At 33.4% G+C, this 14,725-nt stretch overlaps 1 protein-coding gene across 2 annotated transcripts; it reads right to left on the reverse strand.

Moving 5' to 3' along the window:
* Nucleotides 1-944: 944 nt before the first annotated feature.
* On the reverse strand, nucleotides 945-8,037 carry LOC127809579 (plastidic glucose transporter 4-like). Of its 2 annotated transcripts, XM_052348473.1 has the most exons (14): nucleotides 7,711-8,036; nucleotides 7,271-7,543; nucleotides 6,466-6,580; nucleotides 6,194-6,261; nucleotides 5,790-5,922; nucleotides 5,604-5,703; nucleotides 5,401-5,513; nucleotides 4,772-4,865; nucleotides 4,460-4,613; nucleotides 3,186-3,332; nucleotides 3,013-3,086; nucleotides 2,281-2,369; nucleotides 2,007-2,121; nucleotides 945-1,462 (listed from the first exon to the last, which is right to left on the reverse strand). In XM_052348473.1, exons 2-14 carry the CDS (start codon nucleotides 7,524-7,526, stop codon nucleotides 1,280-1,282), a joined length of 1,641 nt encoding a protein of 546 aa, XP_052204433.1. In that variant the 5' UTR covers nucleotides 7,527-7,543; nucleotides 7,711-8,036; the 3' UTR covers nucleotides 945-1,279. The 2 variants fall into 2 exon arrangements, with proteins under 2 accessions (XP_052204433.1, XP_052204435.1); XM_052348475.1 differs by lacking the exon at nucleotides 3,186-3,332 and having other exon boundaries at nucleotides 7,711-8,037.
* Nucleotides 8,038-14,725: the final 6,688 nt, after the last annotated feature.

Consider the following 14,725-nt stretch of genomic DNA (forward strand, 5'->3'; position numbering starts at 1 on the left):
GAAATAAAGCAAATATACATACCCTAAACCTCCAAGATTTATCATGCTCGTTCCACATTGCCTCCAAATGTCTGATCGAATTCCAAAATCCTGGGTTGCTGATGTTCTGGTCCTTCACAGAATCGTCAGTTACTTTCAACTTTTGTAAAAGTAGTTCATCTTGCTAACTAATAAGATTATTATTTTTCATTTCAATTTTCAACATTGTAACACATCAATAAATAAATGCTTAAGTTATAAACTGTTTTTATTTAATTAACTCAATTTTTAAAATCCAATTCAACCTATATTGAGGTTCTTCCAATCTTGAGCTTAACCATTTTCTAACAACACCCAATTGGATTTTCAAGAGATTGGCAGATACTCAAATATGTTTTAGGATTTTCCAACGGCTGGCTTCCAGTCCTACATGAGATATAGGGTTTCTTTTATTATTTTTCCTTTCTTTAATTTAATATGATGAAGTTATGCTATAACCCTATAACCCACCTCAATTCTCAGGAATTGCAAAATCTCAAACGTTCCTTTTTTTAATAAAATTATCTCATAATAATTAACATTCATGCCTATTTGCATATACAATTTTGTAAAATGCAATTAACTTTTAAATCTATTTCTTACAATTACCCATTTTTGCACGAGTGATGAGAAAAATTATCCTCAAGACATCTTCGAAAGGGCATCCTTTACAAGGGAAATTCACACCCTATTTGTACACGTAAATACATTTATTTATATAAAGACACATGTTATTCTTTATGACATCCAAAATACTAATGTGTATAACCTCATAATGATGTGTTCTCCAACATTTATTAACAGTAATGCTGGGAGTTTAAACAAACTAACATTTCTTTGTATTCACCAAGTTTTTTCTCTTTTTTAAGCAAAAGAAAAATTAAGTAATTATAGACAACATATTGTCTTCTAATAAAATAAGAATATGAAGATATCGTGATGTCTTTTCATTTCATCATTTTCAAGTTGGATAAACATTTCCATATTACAAATTTCCAACTAGTGTTCTCAAGTCCAGCTCGTTTGAGATTTTAAAAGAAAACATCAGAGTAATAGATTGTTTCGACAAGTTACAATCAAGTCTAAATGCCAAGAGAAAAACAGAAATAGAGCAAGATGTAGGGACAAGAAAGCAGCATATCTCCAGATGAACTCTCTGCAGCCTGGATTGGCATCCGAAGGATAAAAACTTCAACAGGTACGTGTCAGCTATTCCAGACACCATTATTGTCGACATCAGAACCGGTGCAGAATATTTTGATCAAATTGCAGGGTTTAGAGCACGCTCTATCTCTTCCAGTGACCGCCCCTTCGTTTCCACGACATTAGCAGCTATGTACAAGACAGCTAGAACACAGATCATCGAGAATCCCAAATAAACCGAGCTGATCCCAAACTTATTAACAAAACTCAAGAAATACAGCCCGATGATGAAGTTGGATATCTGTTCAAGTAGACAAGACAACAGTTATCCGTGTAAAGATAGAGAAAGGCATAGATAGATACAAATATTATTGAGCAAGCACCATAACTAACTAGTGAAAATCAAAACAATCCAACGTGCTCAACATGTTCCTTGTGTCACAAATTTATCTCTGATTGTCTGGAACAAACAGGATGCTCTGTCATATTAAAAATATATCTTAAACCACATACTATAATGTATCTACTTCCAACCCCCCAACCCCCCCACCCCGGGGGGCAATCTTCAATATCAACTATGTCAGAAGAATGCATAATCCAGATCAATGTACACAAAGCAAATGCTGTTATGGTATTTCGTGTGCATGGATGTATGTTATGTTACTAGTCAATTGGAAAATAAGAAATCTAGATTGCAATTAAACTGCCACTCTTTCTGTGAGGATGAGATAAAGCATGGCATGAAACAGGCAATTATATCTTTCAAGGTGTGTTGTTTCTTGAGCGTGAAACCACCTATTTGTAGCATCAAAATAGCAGAGATGTGTCACGTTCAGGAGACTCACCCAATGCATCCCCAATGACAAAGCAACTGCTTTTGCCCTAATTCTGGAGGCAAATATCTCTGGAAGTAGAAGAGCCGGCACAGGACCAGCACCAAGTGAAAAGGACAAAACATAACTGTGCACAGAGAATGAAACTCAGATTACATCGCCTTGCTCATAAGTGAATCGATCATCTAATTAAATTGGCCATAATGAATCAAAGTAACTGATTAAATTGGCCATAATGAATCAAAGTAACTGATTAAATTGGTCATAATGAATCAAAGTAACTTACAGTACAGTTCCCAGAACAGCAAGGGTACCAGAATATGGCGCCAGAACCTTCCAAGTAAGTGACAAGGAAAGCAATAGCATTGAAGCAGCCTGAAACATTCATTTATTTATTTAAAATTTGGTTTGGAGCTCAAATCACGAAGTCACTAGATGAGCATTATTAGAAATAGATAAATAAAAGGAATAAACATAAACCAAAAATCTCTCCCCTTAGAGCATCCACAGCATGGACAGTTGTAATTTGCTAAAGTTACATCTGGTTCAAGTTCATGCATACGAAAGAAAGTATCAATTATTACTTACTAGGAGTAATTCAGCTCATTTTTACTATCATTTACATGTCATGATTTGTTTGCAACATGGTTAGTAAGCTCTTGTTCCAATTTGATGGCAAAATATTAGTAAGTGACTAACTATAAATCCTAGTCCAATAAGAGGTAAGAGTGAAAAAATATCCAACCCACCCACATCGCGACCGAAAAATTACTACCACCATAAAAAAGTGGAAATTGAGAATTAGTTGGTGAAGATAAAAACTATCTGCGAAAAGAAAATTGTGGAAGAGTAACCTAGGGCATGAGGCACCCAGCACTGTGGATCTAGTGACAAAACAAATATACGAGTCACACATACATAAAATCTAGGCAGTTTGTGACTCAACTTTTCATTTGTATGCCAAAACAATACATTCATGCACTTCAAATAAATTATAGAGTTCCATTTTGGGAAATACCATTCCAGCAAAGCTCGTTATTAAAAGACTTTTCCTTCCTTGCTTGTCCATCAAAGAAGATGCTATCGTTGTACCTGCAAGAAGATAAGGCCAGTAGCATGAACACTATATTCCAACTATGAAAGCAGATGTTTCCCATCTTCCTAGTTCCTAATAAATAAATAAAAACTAACCAAAAACATTTGATGCCCCAACAAGAGCACTGGCTGCAACATTAGATGCAATTCCAACACTGCGAAATACAGACGTGGAATAATATACAACAGCATTTATTCCAGCCAACTGTTGGAACAAGAAAAGTGCTGCACCCACACTAACAACTGCAGCAAGAAAAATTTGCCAAGTGTTTTATCACTAGCAACAAAACAGTTGCTGACAAGAATTAGATATAGATATGAAAAACAGGTCAGAACTGGACAATATTTAGAACAGGCAAGGAATGTAATATAGGGAATTTTATGCACATCATGGCATCTTAGCTCGATTTTTGAGAATTACAAGAAAATGAGTTCCTTAGATGATACATGTTAAAAATGCATGGATGAATGAAAAATGGTTGGCCATCATTAGAAGTGCAAACATATGTAATTTCAGTTATAGGCCATGTAATGAATGTTATTGGAAAGACTACATTACACTATAGACATAATATATAACTAAATGAATATAAAGTGAGTCTTTACCACTTATGTTATATGTGCCTTTGAACCTGCCTACAGGAGAGAGCAGCTATGTGGCTAACCTAGTCAGCTCAAAAGCCTTAACCCCCTAACCTATAAATTGGACAACTGTAGATTTAGTCAGCAAAAGACCAGGTGTAAGCATTTTCTGTGGATATGTTTCTAATTAGAACACCCAAAAATTAGTGAAATGTTTAAACAACAGAGACATGTTTCCCACATTTTGAATTGTTTGGGGAATTAATTTCTCTAGCAATCGAGCATCCAAACATGCTCAACAAAGATATAATACAGGGAGAAAAAGTAACAAGGAACCCTTTACTTAACAAAAAAAATAAACAACATGGAACCACAGATGAAAGAAAAAGCAAATGTTGTACTAAAATAGGAAGGACGAGAATTTGAACACTCACTCTATAATCAACTGAACTATAGAAGTAGCAAGAAGAACAGCATCCATCAATCAACAGGCAATATTGAAGATAACATATGGGTAAATATGTTTTTAAGTATTTTCTACCAGCCCAGCCTAAATGAAGCATAGTCAACTTATATATAACCATTGATGGGGAAAAAAGAAAGAAAAGAAACACATATAGATGACAAAGATATCAATAAACATCAGTCAAAACATGAGAACTGGCCAAATGAATTTGGCCTGCAAAATACAATTTCTCAAAGTCAGCAAAAAAAAATATAGTTTATCAAATCCACATATTGTGCCCGTACCCCAACACAAAATAGCTTCCTTTATGGCCTAGGTATACCTCTCCAGTAGCGGCTACTAAAAAGTTCAAACCACCCAGCTTCTGGTTCAGAAAAACCTTGACTAGCTGTACTCAAGTCATTCATAACCTTGGCAACTCTCTCTTTCCCAAATAATTTCTTTATAGACCCTTCAGCTTGAGAAATTTTTCCTTGCTGCAACAAATTTGCAAGTTTAGCACCATTAACAAAGAAACAATAACCTAAAGTAAACACTAGAGAAAATGCGCAAGCATGCATACAGCAGAAAAGGATCAAATAAAAATGGAACAAGCAGAAGTTGTGAAATCTGCCTAAGCATGAGTAATTAAAACCTGGAAAAGCCACCTAGGGCTTTCTGGAGAAAATGCCATTCCCAGTGCCAATAGAACAGAGGGGATAATTGCAATACCAAACATTGATCTCCACCTGATATAGACAGAAATAACAAAATATGACAGAAAATTGGTGGTAGCAGAAAAAAATAATTATTGAAACAACCAGATTAGGACCATGACAAATGTCAGAGACACTAAACCAAGTTGTCAATCAAAGGCAGACACAAACTGGACCTCCTCCTAGAGACATGATAATCAGTAAGCCTTTCAATGCACTGAAAGTTCATTCAAATGTAATAGTCCAAATATAATCAACAATAAAACTGGAGTAGAATTTCACTGTTCCTCATCCTTGTGCAGCCATAAGGTCTTAGAAGCCAATTATTCAACACAAGAGATGGACTTTTATTAGGACCAAGTTTGTATTATCATAAAATGAGCAGAATTTCAACATGATCCCTACTTTTGGCAGCTTGATGACAGGTATAGGAACTACAGCAAATTCCAGCAATAGAATTAGCAACCTATCTCAAAGACATTTACAAGCTCAATGTTGCAGGTTCATATGTTGGTAAGGGCTAGAGCATTGTTCCTCCTATTAAGATATCATGCAAAGAGAAAAATACCATAAAGGGTTTCCAGCTAAAGGCAACCCAGCCACAAGTGCTCCAAGAATCCCAATGCAGATAAAAAGTTGGTTAACTGATCCAAGTGTCCCACGAATTTCAGTTGGAGAGATCTAACCATCAGGAAGTGTATCAGCTGAAGAAACATGATAAGGTATTTGGGAAATATGGACAGAAACAAAAGGCTAAAAGAAATTTACAACCTCAGATATATAAAGTGGCACAACAGCAGATGAGATGCCAATTCCAATCCCAGCAAGTAAACGGCCAATTATCATTGTCTGGACACTCTGAGCTGTGGCACTGTATGAATTAACACCATAGCAAATTATTTCTGATCAAATTGAACCAAAGGTCAAAACTTTATTGGCAATAATAGAAAAACCAACCAGAGAAATGCCCCTACAGCAAGAGGGATTGCATCCACTAGAAAAGTTTTTGTTCGGCCAAACTTGTCAGCCAAAGCACCCCCAGTAAATGAACCAACAGTTGCACCAGCAAGAAGTGTACTTACAATCCATCCTATTCAGTAAATTACAAGATGAGAAATCACAAAATGAGTCCCACATGAACATAGAATAGAAGAAAGACATCAATTGCTGCAGATATTTTGATACATGAAGCTATAGAGGAAATATTGAATATTAGGCTAATGAGTAGTTATTTTTCATTCCACTGCAGCCAGAGGAAAGTCTATGCTCCCATAAGAGTATAGAAAACTTGGAAGTATAAGAAACATGTTAACAACACTAACAGATTTCAGTTTTGCATCATATTTCCAATCAAAACTTGCCTTGTAGGGCAGTGTTTTCAGCAATACCAAGATCCTTGGAGAGGTACTCAAGAGCACCATTCACCACCCTGAAGCAGATATAGTCCAAGATGATGTTGTGTAAACAGTATGGGAAAAAATTGGTAATAACATCCAACATGAATTGACAAATTGACTGGAAATTTAGAGCCAATAGTCAAGATAACAGTACAACTGAAATGAAACATATAGCACAGATGGTGATTGAAAGAAATTTGAACCATAAGGTTCTAGAGAAGAGAAAATGCACATACCCTAGATGATATCCAAACAAAATGGCACCCAGGCAAGCAACTCCAACATAAGGCAAAACAGTTCCAGAAGCTTTCTCTTCAATTTGAGCGGGAACAACATCATCAATATATCCATCTACAAGACAAGGTCACATGCTGCTTGTCAAAAAACAATGGAATTGCCCAATGCACTATAGTCATTAGTCCATGGATAAACAATAGGAACATATTGAATTCTGAAGAAAAATCTCTGTCCAAATGGATAAAGATAGTGCATTCAAATCCATCCCATGCCATACAATGATAACTTTAATAGTGCTCCAATGGTACTTTATATAGCATCACACGGTTGGAACACAAAAACTCAAATTGGATAAGGAATCCCAGAGACATTGCCAATGAAATAGCCGTGGATAAAAGTTCATGTACAACTCGACAAGAACCACAGTGGCAAAACTTCCTTGTCTTTTTGTTTATTGAAGGGAACTTTGACACAAAAAATTGAAAAATTTGCACAAATAAAGTCGAAATAGAATTTGAGGAACTCTAGATACTTAAACTAGTAAAACCAACAGATAATCGAGTTTGACAACGCCAAGCTGAATTGACTAGCAACTTAACTATCCAAACCTGTGATTACTTTGCTGGAGCGAGATAAAGATAGCAGTAAAGGGAATACAGAATTAATAAAAGTACGGGAAGATGCGGTGACTACAAATGATCAATTTTGATCAAATTCTCAACCACCTAAACAACTAATTGATGGAAAATGGAAAACACCAGAGGGGTCAATAATCAAGTGTGAGACCAAAATTGATGAACAAACCAGCAGCTTGAGCCCTGACTGATCTGGCCGCGGCCGAGGACGTAAACGCTCTATCAACACCGGTTCGGAGAGGGACAAGCTCGGCCTCCATGGCGGCGGAGCCAAGTCGCGATCCGAAGCAAGAAGGCCGCTCTGTCAGGCGCAGATTTTTCAAAGCCGAACCTCTCTTACTCAATCGGCCAAAACCTAGTAAAACCCTACGGTTCAGGACGTCCGAACCCAGGCTCGCTTTGACTGAAAACGTTGAAGCTTGCATTTCTTTTACGATTTTTCCTAATTATACATCCCGAGAATGACACGCAAAAGTCAATAACGAAATTAATTACAGAAACGCACAAAGACACATAAAAACAGAACATCTACATAAAGAACGTTCAAATCCAACCGAAAGTTGGAAGACATTTCCGAGTTCTGAAAACTCAGAATCGATAAAGACTTACAGAGCCGGAACTGAAAGGTGATTGATGAACGAGTACGAGAGTCTGCAATGGAGATCTTCGAGATGCTTCTCGCTCCGAAATGGCTTCGAAGGTTTAGCCGAGCTTTAGCAGGGACAGAGAGGAGACTGTCTACTTACTACTTCTAAGTACAAACTACTACGCACTAACCTACGAAGTCGATGGAGAATTCAATTCTCTTCCAGAAATTTGACGTTTTGTCATCTTAAAATAGAGCAGATTTATGCTTTGTTAGGGGAAAATTGGAGGAGGTTAGCGTATTATTTTCTGGCGGATTTTCTTTTCTTTTCTTTTCTTTTATCGCTGTTTTGTTAAGATCCGAATTCTGAGTCTGAATAGATTTGGGGTTACGTTGGAGAGATCGCAGGAGGCGCACGTGAGCTCCCTCCCGCTCCCGGTTCCCCCTGCCGGCCACGTCAGCAAGCTGAGGCCACCTGAAGTCCTGTGGCCCAACTCGGCCCACAAAAATCAAAAAGGCCCATCCAGGGTATTTATTTTTTTTAATCCTTTTTAAAAATTTTAACAAAATTTAATTTATTTAAAAATACTTTTGAGCTTATGATATTTCATGAATGATATTTTTAGCTTAAAACATTTATTTTTTGATATTTAAATAAGAAAAAATATATATATAACGTAACTGACAACCCCTTTATACATTATTATAAGAGTTTTTTAACACTAAAAAATATCTGATTTGAATTATTTGAATATAGATTTTATATATATACAATATATCGTGCAATTTAAAGTATCTCTAATGAGAACTAACTCATCGGTGGTCAATTTAAGTAAATCATGGGATTAAAACAAAAATTGGTGGCATTTTCAAACAACATGCTCACATTTGAGTTTCTTAGCAACATTTGTTGATTTGATAATTTAAAAATTCTACGATTATAACATGGGAAAGAGACCTATCATTTCCATCATTGGACCTTGCATTATTAGGCTCCAATTGGAAGTCACCGTGGCTTCTCTGGGGCTAGTCCACCATGCTATCATTATCATATCTACAATCTACAATTGTGAACTCTTTTGTTGTGGTTCAATATCCCATCAATAATTTTGTTAATGTAAAAATACAATAATAAATTTATTTAAAATATAAGAGTGTCTTAGATATAATCTTCAAGAGATTTACAAAGAAAGAAATTAGTCAGGGATGCGTGTGAGTTTTTCGTCTAGACCCTCCAATGCTTAAATTAGTGTCGTGCCCCAAGTGTAAAATACAAAAAACAAGTAAAATTATAATTTGAGTAGAGTTGTGAGACTATCTTTACTAGAAGAGAAATCCCCTGAAAGGATGAGAATGATAGGTAGAGAAATATCCACAATCTTCAACGAGCTTAGAGGTATGATTAATTTTGTCATTTACAGTCTCGTGTAAGTAGTGTTTGGAAATCGAAAGGTCACTTATGTTATTAATTGAGAGGCTTTCGGGTTTAAGTAGTCCATAAGAATCTTTTGAATAACACTTATCGAATGACTCGTGAATTCTCAAGAAAAAGAGGTATCAAGAGAGGTTTTAAGATAAGGTCACTTGATCTCAAGTCTCAATTACTTAGATTGATGTCCTCAACCTTGGTTATCCACTAACTTTATGCACCTATGATTCATTTTTGTGAATTTCTTTTTATGATAAGGTATTGGGCCTTTTTTTTTTTAGGTTAGACCTATGACACAACAAATTTCTTGTAATAAAAGATTAATAATAAAAATAAAGAATAAAAATCATTATATTTTATATTTTCTCTATTAATTTGATTTAGTAAATATGGCCACCCTCCTCGAGGTGAGGTGGGACCCACTGTTAGATTGATTTAAAAAAAATATAATCATGTTTGGTAAATATGATTAAAAATTAAATGTAACAGACATAAATATGGTAATAGTTATTATAAAATTAAATTTATATAGATATTAGGTTTTAAAAAATCTATAAGAAATAGTTTATAAAATATCATCCACTAACTATGTCATAATACGTACATTATATTAATATTATTTAGATATAATATGACATAATTTTTAATATTTAGAAATAAATGAATTCAACATCACATATTGATTGGTAGTTGAAGTTAACTCACAACTAATTTTAATTAAATTATTATTATCCAATATCATTATATCACTCTGGTAACAAAAGCACTTATTTAAGTGCATGAATCCATCAATCTTTAGGTAGTTTTGTTAATTATTAATGATGATGTTCTGAAATCAATGAACGTATGACCACTCTAAGAGTTATGCTCTTCATTAACTTCGGCGAGACTTAGTTTTTTTTTATATGTTTTTGGACAATTAATAAGAGACTCAAGATTAAGTAATGCAATAGTAATGCCATGATGATGCTATTAATTAGATATTTAATTATTTTGAAATTATATCCTTATATAAACACTATATAGAGTTGGTGAAGGGCCACAACCATACCATACAAATAGTCAAATGTTGGCTATGTATACTATGATCATATCAGGTGAAAAGTCAGATTTAAACTCCGGGGTCAACTTAGTTGAAAATTAATTTGGATTCGCGTTTAACCCTTTAGGCCGAATGTGTCATTAGGGCTCGATAGACCTTCCACTTAGATTTGAGTCTAGGTGGATGATTATGATCATATCATGTGAAAAGTTAAATTTAAACTTTTGAATCGATTTAATTGAAAATTGATTTGGATTCGACCCTTTAGGTCAGATGTGTCATTAGGGCTTGAAATAACTTCTACTTATATTTGAGTTTTGAGCTTAAAATAATAATTATACATTTCTTGTCTTAGAAAAAAAACAAAGAGAAAAAATCTTTAAGGATTGACAACGCCATTGACAAGCTAATCACATGCTTCTTGTTCATTGCTTGCCCCATGTCCACCAATTGCTAGTACTGCCATGTGAGCAAAGGACCTCAAAGGGACCAAACACATCATTTGATAGAACCATCCCACCAAACCCAAATTGATTAATTAATTTTGAATATAAAAAAACAAATTATTGAAACAGTATTTGGCTATAAAAATATTATTATTATAATATAATTAATCATCCTATTCCCAACTCATAACTTAGTTTTGTCTAGAAATTTCATGTATGCTTCTATATTATAATTTAAATTTCTTTTTTTTTTATGATTGCTCAAAAGTCACCCTCATCCTCTTTTTTTCTCCACCCAACCGAAATGACCTTCCTCTTTGTGAGCGTTGGTTGACGTTGATGCTGCGTTGGTTGACGCTGATACCGTGATATTTCTGGCAAACCTAAATTAGAGTCGCGCCAACAACTTGACTTCCATTTTGGATGATGTTTTCAACTCGAAAAATTTAGCAACTATGATATAGTTTTAATTTTTTCATACTAAGTCTAGGCAACCACAACCACACCTAAAATCATTGATATTTTATGACACAAGTGGCTTTAGCATCTAGTTTACTACATCCGAGTATCTTTAGGACAAACTTGAACAGATTTGACAACATAATAAACATAGTCAACAACAACATCTAGACAGGATTTTTCAATAACCAAATTCTTATATTTTTTGACTATTTTTACACACATATTCTAATAGCGAGTCGCTTCAGTGACCAAATTTACATATTTTTTTACCCATAGTATGAATTTAATAGTGAGCATAAATTTAGAAGATTAAACACTACTTTTATATTTCGCTTTCATTTTCTTGACAATTCACGAAAAATCAAATAACATTTTTAGTTTTAATTTTTCTCAAGAGAAATGAAAACTAACGGTGGAATGAAAATGACAAAACAAAATGGAATGGGAATTTAACAACATTTTCAAACGACCATTTCATAACTCAATTTTATATACCCATAAAATCGTCTCCCAAATTTACCTTATTATTAAGATTGACCTTTAGTTAAAGACCTTTATTATCCATCAAATCAGTGGTCAATTATTCTTTTCACATTAAAAAAAAAAAAAAGAATCGTGTTATAAAACTAAACGGTTAATCAAAATTATTTATGAATGATGTGATGTGACAATCTTATATCCTAACATGTACCGAAAGTTGCTATATCCCCACCTTTCCTTGAAATTATTGGTGGGACAAAGTGTTGGCCTACCATTGATAAATGCTTTTCTTTGATGTTTGGTGAAATTAACTTTGTAGCTCATCAAAGGAAATTTCCTCACAATCTCTTGTCCCATGAAAAGACAGCATTCACTTTCCAAATCCCATATATTACACTCAAATTGCTACCTACAGAAATTGTTACTGAGAAATGAAAATTAAACCATCAAAGAACACTCTTTTGTAACCCAATATGCTAGCAGCGCTAGAAATGACTAATTGAATCAATTAAATTGTTTAAATTAAATAAATTGAATCTATATAAAAAACTAAATATAATTGACCGAATAAATTTTTAGACTAAACAAATTAAAAAAATCAAAAAATTATAATAACAAAATACAAAAATAACATTATTTTTAACATTTCGATCGATTCAATTATTTTGACTTTTTTCAATATAGAGACCAAACTAAATCGAAATAATTAAAATTATCAAATCTGAAAATCAAATCGAACAAACTTAAAACTTGAATCGAATCGAATCGAATCAATATTTTTAATTATTTTGATTTAATCAAAATCTCGGCCATTGCTTTAGAAATTTCAGCTGATAGAAATTGACAAATATTGGTTATATCAGCCTAAAGTTGAAAAGCACAAGCAAGTGGGTGATAAAAGACCATTGGAAGGAAGTTTCCTCATGCATTTGTTTTTTTTTTTTTTTGAATTTTTTATAGGGGCTTTTTCGTCAATATCAAATCACCAAACGCATTCAAATTTTATTTTTTTAACAAAAAAAAATAAAACAAAAATCCCGTTCAAATTCAAAAAATATTTTTTATTTTTACAATTTAATTTAATATTTACTCATGACATTTTTAATAACAGTCATATATTAATATATTATATATTTATATTAACATAATATAAAATATAAATGTTATAAAAATGTCACAAATAAATATTAAAATAACATTTTAACCTAATTATTTTTAATTTCTAAGTTTTCTCTCCAGCCCTTTCTCTTAGAAGTCTTTATTTATGTTTGAATTTCTCTCTCTCTCTCAATCATTCTCTCTCTCTATTTCTTCGCATCTTTCTGTTCTTCTCTCTCTCTCTCTCAATTTTTCTCTTAATTCTCGTCACTTTCTGTTTTAATTCCAGCCATTGACTGAGAATTTAGTTTAAAAAAGAGAAGAAAACGAATATTTGGTTGATGGAATGAATGGTCAAAAAGATCAGATCGGAAAGCGCCACCTTATCCAAATTGATTCCATTATTGATTATTCCATTCCCATGCCTACAAAAGTTTCAGGGCATTGAATGAATAAAGTTATTTTTTAATTTAAGATTTAATCTTATTATTGTATCTAATTTTTATTTCAAAATTGATCCTAAATTTGAATTTAATAATGTTTGTTACATTCAAATGACAGAATTTGAAATTATGAGTATCAGACAGCATAATTTTATTTTTTTAGGACTAATAGTAAAAAATATCCAAATCTTTTAACGTTAGCAATTAGGTTTCAATTAACTCAATTTAGTGCAATTTTATCCACTACGTGAAATCGATTTAGGTGACGTGTGTTTTAGATAACGTGACATGCCAAGTGTAATATATTCATAATATACGTGGAATCCAGATATACATATAAACAAATATATATATATATATCCTTATCATCATTGTCATTGACCTCTATTAATCCCTTGTTATTATTGTCAATTGCATCGGTTGCAATTTTCAACCTTCGCGACTGCTTGTTTGTCTTCTTCGATCATGATGGTTGTCTTCGATAAATCTAGTCATGATAGTCGTCTTCGATCATCGTCTTTATGTATGTCTTCTTTCTCTCTCAAAGATGACAATCACAACCAGAGAAGATGGACAAGCAACCGTGAGGGTTATCTTCTCTCTCTCTCTCGGACGGCCATCGTGGCCGGAAAAGATAAACTAGTAGCTGCAATGGTTGTTTTTTCCTGTTCGTCATCCTTCTCTCAAAGGCGACCATTGCAATCGTAAAAGATGAAGCGACCGTGATGGTTGTCTTCTCTTGTTCATCTTCATATTCTTCCTATTCATCTTCTATCTTTTGAAAACTATCATTGCAGCCAGAGAAGACGAATAGACGACCATAATGATAATCTTATCATGTTTGTCATATTTCTCTCTTGAATATGACCATTGTGGCTTGAGATGACAAATAGGCGGCCACACTGGTCATTTTCTCCTATTCGTCTTCTTTCTCTCGAAGACAACCATTACGATCGGAAAAGGCGAACAAGTAACTGTGATTCTCTTGTTCGTCTTCGTCTTTTTCTTGTTCATTTTCTCTTTCTCTCTTTCTTAGATAATCATCATAGTTGAAAAAAACGAACAAACAATCACAATGGTCAAAAATTACAACTGATGTTGTTGACGAGAATTGTGAAAAGACCACAACGACGCTACCAACAACAATAACAAAGATATATTTATTTATTTATATGTGCATCTAAGTCCCATATATATTATTAACATACAGGGGCGGATGTAGGGGGGGCTGGCATGGGCTTCAGCCCGTGCCAGCCCCAATTAAATAGTAAAAATATATATAATAAATAGTAATATATATATAAATATATAAATTCCTAAGCATAACTCAGTCCCAAACCCCCCTCTGCATCCACCCCTGTTAACATATTATACTTGAGATGACACATGAAAAAATTAGATTATATTGCAAATTCATGAAACAAAAAAAAGTTGAATCTTTTTTACTATTAACCCTTTTTTATCCCGACCCAAAATTATGTTTAGATGAGATTATTCAATTATATCATTTATTTTAAATTTAAAATAATTTTATTAATAAACAATAAATATACTATATTTTATAATATTTTAATTTATTAATAAAATTATTCTGAAATTAAAAATAATACTCAAAACTTAAATCATTATTTCGGAATG

This window comes from Diospyros lotus, chromosome 9, assembly GCF_014633365.1.
Source record: "Diospyros lotus cultivar Yz01 chromosome 9, ASM1463336v1, whole genome shotgun sequence".
Lineage (NCBI taxonomy): Eukaryota > Viridiplantae > Streptophyta > Magnoliopsida > Ericales > Ebenaceae > Diospyros > Diospyros lotus.

Bases quoted from the DNA above. Each gene is read 5' to 3' on its own strand.
- LOC127809579 (XM_052348473.1), bottom strand. From the start codon at position 7,526: ATGCAAGCTTCAACGTTTTCAGTCAAAGCGAGCCTGGGTTCGGACGTC. The intron at 3,087-3,185 runs GTTAGTTTTTAT...ATCTTCTTGCAG, and splicing joins TGGGGCATCAAATGTTTTTG to GTACAACGATAGCATCTTCT. The intron at 2,122-2,280 runs GTAAGTTACTTT...CTCTGTGCACAG, and splicing joins GCTGTTCTGGGAACTGTACT to TTATGTTTTGTCCTTTTCAC.